Source organism: Lissotriton vulgaris, chromosome 3_1 (assembly GCF_964263255.1).
Source record: "Lissotriton vulgaris chromosome 3_1, aLisVul1.2, whole genome shotgun sequence".
NCBI classification, from domain to species: Eukaryota; Metazoa; Chordata; class Amphibia; order Caudata; family Salamandridae; genus Lissotriton; species Lissotriton vulgaris.
Genome location: NC_141689.1, coordinates 901,536,467 through 901,553,363, shown reverse-complemented (window position 1 = coordinate 901,553,363; position 16,897 = coordinate 901,536,467). Strand labels below are relative to the sequence as shown.

The 16,897-nt window shown below is 41.6% G+C and overlaps 1 protein-coding gene across 3 annotated transcripts in view; it reads left to right on the top strand.

Moving 5' to 3' along the window:
• The window catches only part of DOCK8 (dedicator of cytokinesis 8), a 719,019-nt gene that overhangs the window by 203,492 nt on the left and 498,630 nt on the right, over positions 1-16,897 (top strand). For all 3 annotated transcript variants that reach the window (XM_086961229.1, XM_086961230.1, XM_086961231.1), the window contains 2 exons: positions 5,845-6,057; positions 11,351-11,436. In XM_086961229.1, coding sequence (XP_086817355.1) covers positions 5,845-6,057; positions 11,351-11,436 — 299 coding nt within the window. The remainder of the gene's footprint in view (positions 1-5,844; positions 6,058-11,350; positions 11,437-16,897) is intronic.

The window sequence follows — 16,897 nt, the reverse complement described above, 5'->3', positions numbered from 1 at the left end:
GGCTCTATGCCTTTAAAGTAATGCAGCATGAGCACAGTCCTGAAAATAAACGAAGTCCTGGGTGCGCAGCAAATCAATAGAGAAACAGACAGCGTCCCTAGTAGAGACCCAAAGGAATCTGGCTCACCCCAACAATTAGGGCTTTTTCTAATCACTTTTACAGAGGAAGCCAATGGAAATCACACAATCAGCACAAGGTGAGCAAATGTATCAACACATTGTCCAATCGCAGTACAGCATTATTAAACATCACATAATCCCACCATCCTAGCACTATCCTTCTACATGAATAATAATAATATCCCTCGAATCTAAAGTCATTGGAAGAGTCCGAAAAAATTAGTTACATAAACAATGAAGAGTGTCATAAATGAATCGCCAGGGAGTGAGCAGGAAGAGCCTTAAAAAGCAACTAAAGGCTTCCACCGGAGTTCTTCAAGAACAGAATGTCATACCAAAGCATCAATATAGATTTTGCTGCATTATGTGACAAAGAAAAATATAAACACATGATATACATTACGTCTTCTACAAAAAGCAAGATGGAGGCGAGACCTAATTCAGGCCTTGTTTGGCCAATGCAAGGAAAACCTAGTTCTGTACATCATAGCATTATTGTTTCAATTGACAAGAGGTTCTTGTTAATAAGCTAATATGACTCTAATTTAAAAATAGCTGCAGCACTTTCCGCCATGACTCCAGCTTGTACAGGAGCAGGCCACCATAGAATTAAACGGCCTGAGGGCTCTGAGTTAGGTTCTCCTTCCAAAGGCACAGAACAGAAATGTAGGGTAGATTTTTTCATCCTCTGGTTCTGAGGGTATTTAGTGAAGTGTACTTTTCCTGTCTTATTTCCCAGAGATGGTTCAATATCAATTCCAGCCTCTCAATGAGTTGCCTAGATAAACTCAATAGGGTGATGTTGTCTCCAAATGTGAAATTTGTGGGATTTTCCAGTAGGGTGGGTGGAATTGGTGGAATTTGATTCAGCGGAATTCCGCATAATTACATTAGAATTTTGCAAGATTTAGCAGAATTCCTTGGCAGAGTGGAGGAGGAATAGGGCGCTATTTTCTTAGCACAAAATGCACCCTGACATCCAAAGATGGAGGCGAGGATGCATTTGGCGCTAAGAAATAGAGCTGCTAAATACTGCCTGGTGCCCTTAATCACTGCAGATATGTGGGGGAATGAGGAGTATGCACTGTGAGTGCATTTGGTATTTGGCACAGCTGTGCATACTCTTTGGTGCCCTTATGTAAAGGTACCGAGGGATATGCACTGCTGTGCATACCCCTTGGGGCCCTTACATACTCTGCATCCTTATATACTCTGAGGATGTAAGGGTGCTGAAGGGTATGCAGAGCAGTGCAGGCAGTGCTTTTTAAACAGGGCCAGAAGAGGGAGCTGTCCCTCTAAGTTTAAAAATCATTGCAGAGTATAGTTTATTCTGCAGTGATTTTTATTAAACAGAGGGACTGCTCCCTCTTCCAGCCCTGATTAAAGACCAAATAGTACTGATTCATTCTGCATGCAGAGAGGCAAAATTTATTAGTAATTCCCCGTTTCAAGAGTACAGCAGAATTACTAAATTCCGCCCACACCTAATTTCCAATAAGTCCTTTGGAAAGAGAGAGTGTGTGTGTTTCTGTGCGCTCACAAGCCATGTACATCAAAGTGTAATGGAAACGATATAAAAGTGTGTACAACAATTGTATGCAAACATGTTATTGTCTGCCCAGCATGTGTTATTGCTTGGTCTGGCTCTGTTCATCGTCCCTTTTTCCACAACAGTAATGCATGGTCTGATGTAACACTACAGAATGCTAAAGCATCTCTTGAAGCACTCAAGGACACATCTCCTCGTAAGTGCTGAGAACATGCAGCCCTCTCAGAAACAGCACATTAACCAAACTTTGCACTACTCTAAAAGGCAGAGCAAACCCATTATGCCCATTTGTGCTGCGTATGTATTTGGAGTGAATCGAACCTATATTTTTTTCCTTATAACTTAGAGATTGAACAACAGGGGGAAAATGAGGAAACATGTTCTGAAACCTTTCCAAGGATTATGTGCCGCACCTGTTTAATAATCACTTTATGTGCATAACAACGAAAAGAAAACCATGAACATGAATTTACCTTAGGTGGAAAGGGGAGCTGTAGCAGCGCTTATCTAGTGTTTTTTGCTGCCTTAAGGGGGCCATCTAGTGAAGAGAAAATAACGGTTCCCTTTGCCAGACCGCACCGTTAACAATCACCAAAAAGCATTTCAGAATGTTCCATGTTTGATGACTGTCAGGTTTTGAAACATATTGTCACACCATATACCGGATGGTCCTTTTAAATATTTAAAAAAGGGACAACATACTTTTCCCTCCAATATCACGACATCTTTCACAATTATAAAGTAAATAATACATTTGCTCATTTTTTAATTGTATAAATACTGTAAAACACCTGGACAATCAATTGCTCTATTTATTTGAAAATGGCTCGAAACTTTAGTTCAGTGCAGACCCTGGTTGCCTCATTCACTATCACAGAAGCAGCAAATATGGTAAACAAGCATTATCCTTACCTATTGGTACCTATTGGCTTCAGCAATGCTATGCAGAGTGGCTAAAACTAATTTTTTAAAGCGCTATGACGCAGCTATGGTGAAATCACTGGATTATTAATAGTCCTTTTTTAAAAAATGTTTGTCATGCTGAACTACACCCACACTGCTATATAGCATGGCTACAAATCATTGCCAAAGTCAGCAATGCTCATGCTATACAGCATGAACAATTGGCTACAAATCATTGCCAAAGTTGGCAATGCTCATGACGTACAGCATGAACGAATGGCAATGGCAGACTCAACAGTCTCAAATGCGAGACCTATGCGCTTTCCCAATGCTTGTTAGGGCTTAGTACAAAATACCTGTGAGTCTGAGAAAATTCGTTGATAATCCTATGTATATATAAGAAAAAAATATTTGACATTTGCCAAAAAATCATACTATATATAAAATTGTGTCCATTTCCATGTCTTAGTAAAAATACGTTTGGGAGCAGATATCATCTACTGTCACAATAAAAACAGAAAACTTCTGTTATTGCAATAAACATAATTTCAAAGGAGAAAATGGTTTCTTTGAATCGTGAGTGAATTAGTTAAACAGAACTACAAATGGCAAGAGGTTCAACAAGGATGAAAGGGAAGAAGAAAAAATAAAAGTAGTACCTCAGTAACAGCATGATCAGCAGAAGAACAGCAATCAATCTGAAGCAATCGGTACTTGGTCCATGCTCCACCCGCGATCAGAGGAAGTGAAGCCAGCACGCACTGGTCAATTAGAAGGCAGAAAATTGAAGTGACAATGAAACCCGCAAATTTTAAGCAATGGGCGAGTTGCAAGCCCATTGTTGTATACAATATCTCTCACAAGCAAAAGCGCATGAAACGCATGCGCTGTCACAGGCAAGACCTAAAAAGAGTTGCTAATTTGTTTTACAGGTTCAAAACTTCACATACTGTGACCTTCGTTTTCCTAATGAGTTATGAATGGATGTGAATTAACCCTATGCTGATGAAAAGCCTATGTTGAGAAGTCGATTTCCAAATATTCTGTGTGGGTTATTGAGGGTTGTGGTGAAAGGAAAATGTTGTTTTAAGTTACAGATCTGCTACCAACTAAAATTTAGAAAATGGGTAGCCATTTATAAAAAATAGTGAGAGAATCTATAGATGCACACACAAAAATACTGTTCTTATTTGTGGAACTATTAAGTTCACACATACGTAAATCCCATTTTGCTGAGTGCATTGGTGGTATTCTATAGTCACGTATACATTGATTCTGTTGGCTGGGTTCCAACTCTTCTATCTTTGTTCTGTCTCTTTCAATGTGTTTTATTTGTATTCTCGTGAACAATAATTGAGGGAAATGGTTGGCCTTTTTTGGTATGCAGGGTTTAGTAATGCAAAATACACAATAATTACATCTAAGAAAACGAAAGTTCATAACTTATGTTCTGTGTCTATGATCTTACGGTGTGAAGTACATATTCATTTTAAATGTGATTCTATATTTGAGAATTCAGCTTGTTTGTGTTTCTTGCCCTGAACTGTGCTCTCACTGCATTAGTGGGTATGGGGGACACTGTAAGGATAAATTTACAGTTCCAATTCCAGAATATTTGGGGAAAGAACAGCTTTCCTCCAAATATTCCAGGAGGTTTATTTAATATTCTCTCTATAGTCCTGGAATAATTTAGGGAAAGTTATAAATTCTCCATGTATTTTTAGGAAGGGTTGAAAAGTAATAATTATGAATTGGGACAAGTGCTGCCCCGAGCACGCAGTTCAGGGCAAAAAACTAGGAATATCCTGCCCTGAGCTGTTTTAAAGTATTGCTATGAAGCACATATTTTCTTTAGTGCACCACAAGGAGGGTGGCTTAGTCACTCAGTGAGCCTGTCCTAAGTGGAATGCCCCTTGTACATTCTGTGAAGGTGACAATTTCACAGGTGTAAATGTGCAAAAATGTAATGTACGAGCGCACCGTCGTTTAGTTAGAAGTTTATATTTTCAGAAAGTTAGTTTCGTCAATTTTGCAGCGTGCAGAAACAGAGTGGCACCTCTTGTCGTAGGCGTCTTAACTGAAAGTCACAATGTCGTGCTCCCCATCCAACTGTGAGAGCATCCCCTGTTGCACAGCTTGTGAATCCTTCTGGCTATCCCAGAGTTCCTCCAAATATTTAACCAACAAAATATGATTTACTTCTTTCGAATTTATTTCATTCTTAAGCTTTTCAAAAGTTCATTTTTCATTCATAAATCATTGTTTTTTCGCATTATCATCACTTTCAATACATTCGTCCTATGCATGCTGTGTAACGTGCATAACAAAAATAATGCCAACTTGGCACTCACTTGTGCTCATGTTCATCAATCCTTCAATAACGCATCAACTGAAAAGTACGACATGACTGTAGAGTAAAATAACATTGAGCAACTCACTTTCACCATTAAAACAGTTTGCTGTTTTCAAAAACCACTTATCGCAATGTTTCTAAACTTACATTTCTGACGAAGAAACGCCTTTAGCTGTCTTCCTTAACTTAATCCAAATGATGCCGGCATTAGCGGGGCATCTGACCTATAGCGTTACATTTGATAACAACGAACTGGACCCAGAAAGAATGATGAGTTCTTATTTGGCCGAACTCCGATCAAATGATTGGAAAACCGGCCAATGAGTGGGTATGTTAACCTCCTCATTGGCCGGTTTTCCGATCATGTGATCAGTTGATGCGTTATTGAAGGATTGATGAACATGAGCACAAGTGAGTGCCAAGTTGGCATTATTTTTGTTATGCACGTTACACAGCACCTATGCACTGGGTTTATCACGTTTGAACACAATTTTGATCACTATGTTTTGTTTGATTAGATGCTTGTAAACGATAATTTAACTATTCATTGATTGGCATTTTTGCACCTTGTTTCAGCTGATTGTCCCTGATGAAGGTCAACTATGACCGAAATGCATTGGACGAATGTATTGAAAGTGATGATAATGCGAAAAAACAATGATTTATGAATGAAAAATGACCTTTTGAAAAGCTTAAGAATGAAATACATTTGAAAGAAGTAAATCATATTTTGTTGGTAGAATATTTGGAGGAACTCTGGGATAGCCAGAAGGATTCACAAGCTGTGCAACAGGGGATGCTCTCACAGTTGGATGGGGAGCACGACATTGTGAATTTCACAGGTGTGTCAGCAGTCTCACTAGTATCAATAACTACTGGATGCTGGAATGTGTACTAACTCTAGTTTTCATGGTCACAGGAAAATTGCAGGCCTCCGAAGGTGCTGGGTGGTGACTCCGGACGTGCAACACTAACATCATGTGACTTCGACCTGAGAAGTCTGCCTCCCGAGGCCCGGCTGGAGAATTTGTTGCAGCATGTTGGTGCAGACGACTTCGACAGACAGAATGAAGAGGCTCGAAGGGCCAATAGGCATTCTGAGCTTTTTGCCCTTTACCCAACAATGGATGAGGTGAGTTAGAGGGTTCTGGGTCTTTCAGTTATGAGCAGATATCTTATCTCCTGCCATACACTACACTTGGGGTCCGATTCCGCTCTTGTGCGGAAAGCAAACCGAACGACTTGTGGCCGGAATGCTTTCCATACGACTCGTGTCAGGGGAGTCCAATCGAACAAGTACGATGCATTTGATTGCATCTGGATACGATTTGGTTGGACTCCCATTGACTTCAATGGGAGCCTGTGTACTGGACGCGTACACATTCTCCCATTGACAAAAGGGGTGGTTGGGGATCATCGTGACCCTGTGGCGGGCACCCTTTGGTGCCTGCCGCACTGTGCATGGTCTGAAAGGGGGAACCACGGGCACGAATCGGAGGGGCCTGGGTGAATGGGGGCCTGCTATGGGTCCCCAAAGACCGATTCCGGCAGCCTTTTCGATCCGAGCAAAATGAATTGTAAAGGCTGTTCGAATCGTTCATCATACTTGCTCGCTTGGAAAACCTACTCCATAGAGCGTGTATGATACGGCTCTAGAGAGCTCTATCTCTCCTTATGCCTTCCGGAAACAATTCGGTCAGTGCTAAGGTTTCCAGGCATCGTACTTAGTCATTCTAAATTGGGGACAAGTCAGTCAGAAACAAGGGCTCTGGATCAGTTTAGGTAAAACCAATTCTGATTCGGAGTCCTTCCGAAGGAGATCAGAATCGGGCCCTTAGTATTTTTTGATACAGTAACTCTGTTTCCTGACATTTTTATGCACTCATTCTCTTGGGAGCCAGACCGGGCAGGCTTCCATTTTCCCCCTTTCATGTTCTTGAATCTGAGTGCCAACAATAAGCAATTAAATCTTCACTTTGAAGTATTTGCCTGAAATCCAGTACAATTTGTATTGAGTTTCATTGCTACAATATACTTGCTTCAGTACAGAATCAAGGTATATCCATTTCAAGAAACTCTGAGTAAGGCAATTACCCAGTGATCCATTCCACTAAAGGATTGTCTTTTTTGTCAGTGATAGAACAAGCTGGATCTGGGGTTGCTCCTGGAGTTCATTAGATTCTTACTGCCTCAGATTTGACATCCTCTATTTTCCAAAAAGTGGCCAAAAGAATAGGTATAACGGTGTCCCGAGACCAACTCATTCTACTATATCAGTATCTACAGTGAGGACCTGATTACAAATTTTTGCAATTGTGTCTCTCCAAATGGATGAGAACAGTCAACATATAAAAAAAACAAAAAGGAAAACAAAATGTACCTTATGTCCAAACCCAAAAAGCGCAAAACACATCTTATGTTCCACTATATATTTTTATCAGTTTTGGGAAAAATCAGTGTAATCTTCTTGCAATACATATATTAACATACACACAGAACAGTTCTTCTGAACTAACATTTAAGACTTAGATGTGCACAAACATTTAAAATATTTACATATCACAAAACATTCAACAAAATACATGGACATACACTACATGGAAAAATTATATTTATACACAGTGCAAAATTTTGAAAAAAGAAATACCAGCCCAGTAAGAGATTAATCTAATTATTAGTTTAGTATCCTGGGTGATCATCAACACTTGATAATAAAGCGTTGACGTTTCGACCTCTGAAAAAAGCTCTAAACTAAAACCGCCTTGGTAGGGTCTTCCTCAGGACTACTGGAAGATCTGTGTGTAGCCTGTATGGGGCTTCCACCCTGTCATCCATTTGTGGCACTGTAGTCCTAATCGCATGCTGTGAGTGATCTGTTCACTTCAGATTATAAAATGGTGAGCCATTCCTCCGGCGTCAGGCGCACGGGCTCCATGTGGATTTCTTTGCAAGAATGGGAAGGTGACTCCAAGGGGCCTTCCGCCTCCTCAAACGGGCCTTCTATGGACTTCAAAGGCTCATTATTTGCCTTTTGAAATTTGAAAAATAATGTTCTCTTTTGAATCAGAGCGACGGGCAGCCCTCGTCCTCTGTGTCCCGCTGGTCTTTTCCACCCTGTCATCTATTTGTGGCACTGTAGTCCTAATCGCGAGCTGTGAGTGATCTGTTCACTTCAGATTATAAAATGGTGAGCCATTCCTCCGGCGTCAGGCGGATTTATCCGTTTTTGGAAAAATCAGTGTAATCTTCTTGCAATACATATATTAACATACACACAGAACAGTTCTTCTGAACTAACATTTAAGACTTAGATGTGCACAAACATTTAAAATATTTACATATCACAAAACATTAAACAAAATACATGGACATACACTACATGGAAAAATTATATTTATACACAGTGCAAAATTTTGAAAAAAGAAATACCAGCCCAGAAAGAGATTAATCCAATTATTAGTTTAGTATCCTGGGTGATCATCAACACTTGATAATAAAGCGTTGACGTTTCGACCTCTGAAAAAAGCTCTAAACTAAAACCGCCTTGGTAGGGTCTTCCTCAGGACTACTGGAAGATCTGTGTGTAGCCTGTATGGGGCTTCCACCCTGTCATCCATTTGTGGCACTGTAGTCCTAATCGCATGCTGTGAGTGATCTGTTCACTTCAGATTATAAAATGGTGAGCCATTCCTCCGGCGTCAGGCGCACGGGCTCCATGTGGATTTTTTGCAAGAATGGGAAGGTGACTCCAAGGGGCCTTCCGCCTCCTCAAACGGGCCTTCTATGGACTTCTAAGGCTCATTATTTGCCTTTTGAAACTTGAAAAACAATGTTCCATTTGAATCAGAGTGACGGGCAGCCCTCGTCCTCTGTGTCCCGTTGGTCTTTACCAACGGGACACAAAGGACGAGGGCTGCCCCTAGCTCTGATTCAAAAGAGAACATTGTTTTTCAAGTTCAAAAGGCAAATAATGAGCCTTTGAAGTCCATAGAAGGCCCGTTTGAGGAGGCGGAAGGCCCCTTGGAGTCACTTCCCATTCTTGCAAAGAAATCCACATGGAGCCCCGTGCTCCTGACACAGGAGGAATGGCTCACCATTTTATAATCTGAAGTGAACAGATCACTCACAGCACGCAATTAGGACTACAGTGCCACAAATAGATGACAGGGTGGAAGCCCCATACAGGCTACACACAGATCTTCCAGTTAGTCCCAAGGAAGACCCCACCAAGACGGTTTTAGTTTTGCGCTTTTTTCAGGGGTTGAAACGTTGACGCTTTATTATAAAGTGTTGATGATCACCCAGGATACTAAACTAATAATTGGATTAATCTCTTACTGGGCTGTTATTTCTTTTTTCTTCTTTCAAAATCTTGCACTGTCTAAATATAATTTTTCCAAGTAGTATATGTCCATGTATTTTGTTGAATGTTTTGTGACATGTAAATGTTTGTGCACATCTAAGTCTTAAATGTTAGTTCAGAAGAACTGTTCTGTGTGTATGTTAATATATGTATTGCAATAAGATTACACAGATTTTTCCAAAAACTGATAAAAATATATAGTGGAATATAAGATAAGTGTTTTGCGCTTTTTGGGTTTGGACATAAGGTACATTTTGTTTTCTCTTTTGTTTTTTCATTTGTTAACTGTTCTCATCCATTTGGAGAGACATAATTGCAAAAAAGGTTATTTCCATTTTTAAGAGTGGCAGAACCCCTGTTTCGCATATAGTACTAATACCCAGGTTCTGCGCTAAACTGGGCTACCCCATTGCTTTATATCGTCTGATTACGAGTTTGACAGACAGATTATTTTATCACAAACATGACAGATATCCCGTCCAATGTATTACAAGTTTCATTATATCCAATAGAACATAATGGAACTCGTAATACAGCAGACAGGCTATCTGTCACATTTGTGATGGAGTAACCTGTCCGTCAAACTCGTAATCAGGCCATAGATGGAAACAAAGCAAAGGAATTAGTATTCCTGATAGGGAGACTCACAAACAATTTTAAAGTAACCCTACATTTTAAGCAATCAGTAGTACACATCCATTGGTTAAATCAACACCCAAAACCAAAGAAGGCTCCTTAGATTCAAATAGACACAGCAGTTCAACTTCATTGTTAGTACAAATCTCAGTGCTTTATTATGGGGTCTTTGTGACAATGAATAACCTTGTAAAGTGGATCTGCACTTTCTGTCAAACATACCTCCTTACGGTAAATGTAATTCACTCTTCTAAAGGTAGTTCGGCAAATGGCTGCCACGCTGAACCTTCAATCTCTCAAACGGGAGCTAAACAAGGGTGGGAGTGTGGTCAGCATTTACTAAGGGACTAAGATCTCCAGAGTTACTGGTCTACAAGTGTGCTTAAGTGTCTTCTGCCATATTGGAGCTGATCAGTACCTTCAGTGAGTGTCTCTTCAACTGTGGCACAACTATGTGGCTGAGTTCACTGAATTATGTGACAAATTGCATTACATTTGATGAAATGCAATCCCTGTGGAGCATTCTGTAGCAACCTATTCTCACTATTATTGCATTTTATCATAAATAGGTATTGTAGATTCTGGCACTTTAATAAGAAGATAGTAAATATATCCTGGTGTATAGGGGCGAAAGGATAATGTGTTCAGGAATGGTTATGAAGCAGGATTATGGAGCATGAGTAATGAAGCCGATGTGGTCAAACAAATTTGTTGGGTTACTTAGAAAACCATAATATTGGTTGGCATTCATAGTGTCACAAAGTCTGTGGTAACTTTGGTTTTCATTTTACTTAAATGAGCATTATTATGTGTAGAGGGTGTGCATTAACCTATCATACAAGGCTGCCTTTGTAGTAGTCACAAGTAGGTATTGACAAAAAATAGACCCCATTGGTTTAGAAAAAGTTCAAAAATATACAAATATACAAAAAATACAGCAGCTGTTCAAAATGTTCTTCACAAGAAATGAATGGTTATGTATTTTATGGAAAGGAAGATTTACATTTTATTACCACTGCCCTCTCAACCTCTAGAGAAAAGTCGTTTGTCTAAAACGTGTGCATTGTTGCCCTTAAAAAAACATAAACATATGTGTACAGACATCTCATATTAAAAGGAGTGTGATTGTACCACGAAGTATCGAAGGCAGAATATTGTTATACGAATATCGAGGGACAAAATTTCAAAGGGGTAAGTGCTCAGAGGAAGCTAAAGATGTATTATTATTACCCCTTTATCTACGTATCTTACAGATATATATATCACCACGGTACATATGTGGAGTTAAGTAAAGAAAATCTATCAAATCAACCCATTCCATACATTGTCCTTGTCACGATATTCTGATATGCTGACCTGAACTTTAGTTTGCAGCCTTACAGATGTGATATGAAGCAACTCGTATTTTAATTCTTATTTCTTTCAGGAGGATGCTGTCGAAATCCGCCCTGTGCCAGAATGTCCTGCAGAACACTTCGGGACCAGAATCTTGGTCAAGCTGCAGACTTTGAAGTACTTGAATCATTTTGTTTATCTCCGCTTTTTACTCCTTTTGAATGTTAGTATTTACCCTGGGAGGAGATTTGGTCTTGTTGCTGAGCCGCTGGCTTTTGAAAACACCTGCCCCAGGTTTTGATGCCAGTCTCTTCCCTTTGCCCATTCTCATGCAGCGCACAACGGTTTCCTGGGTCCTCCTCTGGTGCCCCTGGCTGTACAGGAGGGGAATTTAGAAGCAAGAAAGCACTGTGTTTTTTTTGTTATATTTAATCACTAACGTTTATTCAAAATGCAAATATTTCATGACAAAAGAGAACACACTGCCATTTTATTTTATTTATTTTATTTAATTTATAATGCGCACAGCTACCCAAACAGGGTTTCCCGGTGCCAAGGGACAGCCTAAAAAAGGAAACGGAGAGACAAACTTAGTTTACTGCATGAAAAGTCATGTCTTATGGTTCTTCTGGAAGCTGGTGTATGTAGAAGCTTTTTTCAAAGAAATAGGTAGCGAATTCCACATCTTAGGACCTAGATGGGAAAAGGAGCGACCACCCATTCTCACTAGTTTGAATCGTGGGATCACAAAGACACCTTGAGTGGAAGAACGAAGAGTGCGAGCTGGAGCGTAAGGATGATCAAGTTCTTGGAGATATAGTGGCGCAGTACCTTTTTTTTTTTTTTTAAATGTAGCAAAGAGCTTTAAACTTAATTCTACTGGTGATCCTGAGCCAGTAAAGATCGAGAAGAGACTGGGAGATGGAAGCACTTCTCGATACGTGGCAAAGGATGCGGGCCGCTGAATTCTGTACAACCTGAAGCTTTCTTAAAACCTCCTGACTTGCCCTCAGATAAAGAACATTGCCATAGTCCAGGCGGGAGGTGATCAAAGCCTGGACCACAGTTCTTTGGGAGGTGGGGGCGGGAGCATCCACATGATCTTACGAAGCCATTTCAAGATGGCAAAACATGTTGCGGCCACTCTCACCACCTGCGGACTCATGGAGAGGTTTTCATCAATTATGAAGCCCAGGTTGCGAACCTGCGTGACAGGCAAAGGAAAGGGGCCCATTTCCTGAGGCAAGTGTTTGGGGCCCCAGAGGTTCCTATGTTTTCACAATATTAAAACCTCTGTCTTGTCCCCATTTAACTTCAAAAAATGTGCCTGCATCCATTGTGAAACCTAACTAAGTCCATGCTGGAGAGCTGACTTTTTCCATCTTTGGCGGAAGAAAGAGAGAAGATGATTTGGGTGTCATCTGCATATGAGAATAGTGAAAGACCAGCGTCTTCCACGATGATAGCTAAGGGTCTAACATAGATGTTAAAGAGTAAAGGACTTAATATGGACCCTTGAGGCACTCCATATGCAGATGAACAGATTTTGGAGACAGCCTTGGAGGAAAAACACTGGAAGGTGCGATCACTAAGGAAAACCTGGAAGGTGCGATCACTAAGGAAGGATGCAAGCCAAGATAAAGCAGGGTCTTCAATACCTAGGAACCGGAGGGAGGCAAGCAAGATGGAGTCAGAAACAGTATTGAAAGCGGCACTCAAACAAGCAAAATGAGTGCCGTTGTCTCCCCACGGTCCAGACCATGACGCAACCTTTCCGTAACTCCAAGGAGAGTAGTCTCAGTGGAGAAGTTGATCCTGAACCCTGTCTGGGAGGGCTGCAAGATACCAAAACTCTCCGCAAAGTGTGTCAGTTGGTTGTTTACATGCTTCTCTAGGATCTTCGAGAAGACTGGAAGCAGAGAAATAGGCCTGAAGGTTGACAAATTAGAGAGGTCAGCTCCGGCCTTCTTCAGTAGAGGAATAATCATGGCACGCTTCCACTCTGGAGGGACCCAGGCCACTCTTAATGATACGTTAAGAAGTTCCCTAATAATTTCTAATGATTTAGGGAGAAGTTGGCATAAAATATTTGTGGGTAACGGGTCACGCGAGGAGCCAGACTTGATACTGGCTAAGCATTCCAGAAATCAGTCCGCATCAAAAGGAAGCCAGAGACAAAGCTTTGCCGAAGAATTGGACTCTCCTCTACAAGTGAAGTCAGAACTTAGATGGAGTCGACCAGCGGAGGGAGTAGTTTCTAATGCACTGTAGATATGTTCAACTTTCTCAATAAAGAAGCCAGCGATGCTGTTACATTGAGTCACATCAAGTATAGGAGGGACGGGAACAGTGTCAGAGCCTGCCAGTTTCTTAACTACAGAAAAAGGTGCGAGGACAGTTTTGGGCATGTGCAATGGTATTCGTAACATAGATGGCTCTTGCTGTCTTATATAGAGCATGATAGTTATTTAGGTCTTTCTTGTAGTCAGATTTACAGGTTGGCGAATAGGATTTTCGCCATCTCCTCTCAAGGGCTTTGCATTTGAATTTTACGGTTTCAAGATTCTCCGTGAACCACAGAGCCCGAGGGTGATGAGGGAGCCTGTATTTAGTGTTAAGAGGCAGACTAAGATTAACAGTATTAGTAAGCCAATCAGACACAGCAGAGTCAAACTGCGAAAGAGGTAGAGTAGAGTCTGGAAGATTTGTTAACAGTAAGGTATTAAAGGATTCAATGTTCAGCTTGCCCCAACGTCTTAAACTTCCAAGGTCCTCAGGGGGAACCGTAGCCTTCTTACCGGAGATCTCTAGATTAAATTGAACTGCAAAATGGTCAGACCATTCTAAAGGAAGAGCAGAAACAAGACAGTCAAAGGGGAGGTCAGATAAAACAGGGTTGAGTAAGTGGTCTGCCACATGGGTAGGACCAGCATTACATAGGGACAGACTCAGTGTCAGGGCCCGCTCCGCAGGATACGATCGATGAACAAAGGGGTCCACCTCCCGATGTTACCAACACCCTGGATGTAAAACACAGGGGGTTCGAACCATCAGGCGAGGGATAAATAATGAAAAGAGACCAGGGAAGGGAAAGGGTCAGCAGGGACAAGGGATCTGAAATGACAAAACATAGGAATTATAGCACAAATCTATGTTGAAGTCTACTCTCATAAATTCTCTCTAGAACCAGAATACCTTATGAGGCTGTACACTTTCCTCCAACCATCATAAGACAGATATAGTCCAGCTTCCTGCAACAGAACACAGTTGTTATTACACCAATCGCTAATCTCTACACCTCCATACCAGCTCTTTACCACCAATACCCATACACACCATATCATGAGGAATAGGACTGTTCATATGACCCCATAGACTTGTAGTCCTCTACTTATTCAATGCAGTAGAGTTCTCTTCCCCAGTAGTTCATAAAACATAAAGAGTTGAAGAGAGGAAGCTCTATAATCACTCAAAAATGTTATTGTCATATAGCTGGAAATGGGCAAGGAAAGAATAATGGACCAACAGACGGAGAAACAATAGATTAATGTTCAACCCTTCACACGTCCACGTTGCTGAACGGTAACGTGTGGTTGCGACCACCACTACGTTCCGCTGCAAGCAACTATCACCTAGTATCCAAAAGCACTGGCGGTAGGTAGTTGTGACCACCACACTACCCCAGCGATACCATGACCAAAAACACACTCGGTGTTCATAAACGGAACACTACCTTATCCGCTTCAGTCTCAAGCCCAAGAAAAAAAGCACATTCCAAGAACGAACGAATGTCACGGCAACTGGCAGCGGCCGCCGCTCAGTTCCGCGGAAACCACAAAATCAGTTTCCCCCTTCAGAACCAGCACGCGTCAGCCGACGCGTATCCTCCGGCACACAAACGGGGATAATTGCAACAACAGGAAATACAGCGCGCGAGCAGAGCGGCTCCCAGCGGCTGTAATGCCCGCCCCTGTACCTCACAAAAAAGAGTGATGTCGAGTCCTTGGTTCCAGCCGGTTTCCACAGCTAAACGGCGCAGCATACAGGAACCTCTCCAATCTCGATAGAATCAAAGCAAAGACTCAGAATTACGTGCAACTTCCTTCCTGTCCCCACCGCCCATATACTTCCTGAAACAGATGCTCATGGGAAATGTAGTTCCTTAACAATTGGGTAGGCGCGGTGAGGCTTCATCCTGACACTCAGAGCCTCAAGGTAAGACAGAAAAGCACTACTAGCCTCACATTGAAGGTCTTCTAGATGTAAGTTACGGTCGCCAAGAAGAGTAAAATTGGCGTTTTTTTGTAAAAGAGTGGCAACTGTATCAGAAAAAGATGACACCCACGGGCCAGGGTTCCCAGGAGGACGATATATCAAGAAGCCTGACAAAGTCAACTGTGACGTAACCACCAGTTTAAATAATACAGCTTCACAGCCCAAAATAGGCATGGCTTAAAATTTGCAGGAGTAGGAGGTTTTAAATATCACCGCAATGCCACCGCCATCCCTTGCATCTCTAGTCCTCCTGACAATAACATAGCCAGGTGGAAGAGCAGGTGCAACATTGGGACCAGAACTGGCATGCAACCAGGTCTCTGTGAGAAATAGGGCGTCGGGTTGCTCAGAGCTTAGAAAATCAAAGATGTTGTCCTTAAGTCCAGGGAGGGACCGACAATGAATGTTCCAAAAGCGAAGGCAGTTCGCAGCATTGTGGAAGGTTGGCGTCCACTTAGTTATGGAGCTCGGCCGATCCAAAAGAGCCTCTTTATAAACAGTTTTACTGCAGCTCATAGTACCCAGTGAAAAAGCACAGAGGGGGCATTCAAAGCCATTCATTGGAAGAATACAAGTAGAACATTTAAAGGAGTGAGTATTTCTAAGTTGCTTTAAGTGGGCAGCAGTATAGCTCAAAGTATAGTCATTACTCACAAAATTTTGTGTAGGGTGTCTGGCCGCTGGGCGCGTCAGGACGCGGATGGGCGCAGACGGGCTTGCCTCTGGCGCGCCAGCGGCGCACGCGCTGCGCACGCTCGCTGCGCACTTGCATTTGCCTAGTTAAATAGGGAATGCTAAAGCATGACTAGAGCGCTGACCTCAGGAAGGTACAGCCCCGGTGTCACCCAAGAAAGTGAGGAGGGACAACCGAGCTCGGAGCGCACACTACAAACAATGCAGGTAATGGCATAAAACCAATAAAAGCAAAAACACAGGTTAAAAACAATTTAGAAGCAAGTGGCAAAATGTAAAAGGGGATAAAAGAGAGCATCCCCTGTTTCAATTTTAAGGTGCGAGTGAGAGGGCAAACGAGAAGCGTCCTACAAAGGTCTTAAAACAGTACAGCAACAGTACAAAGGATTTTAGTCACAGCAGTCTCTAATCAGACCCAATGGCGTCCCTAGACGTGATTTGTTGCAGGGAAGGGGCGGACACACTGGGCCACAGATAAATCTAGTCGGTCCACCTGCAATGAGCACTCGTGCTTGTGTTCTATATATGTGTATGCACATTTGCTTCAAATGTGTAAGTGGCTTTTTATGGATGTGTATTTATGCATATATATATAACTTTACATGTATATATAGTTACATATATATATATATATATACATAAATATATATATATGCACAAAAACAGCCAG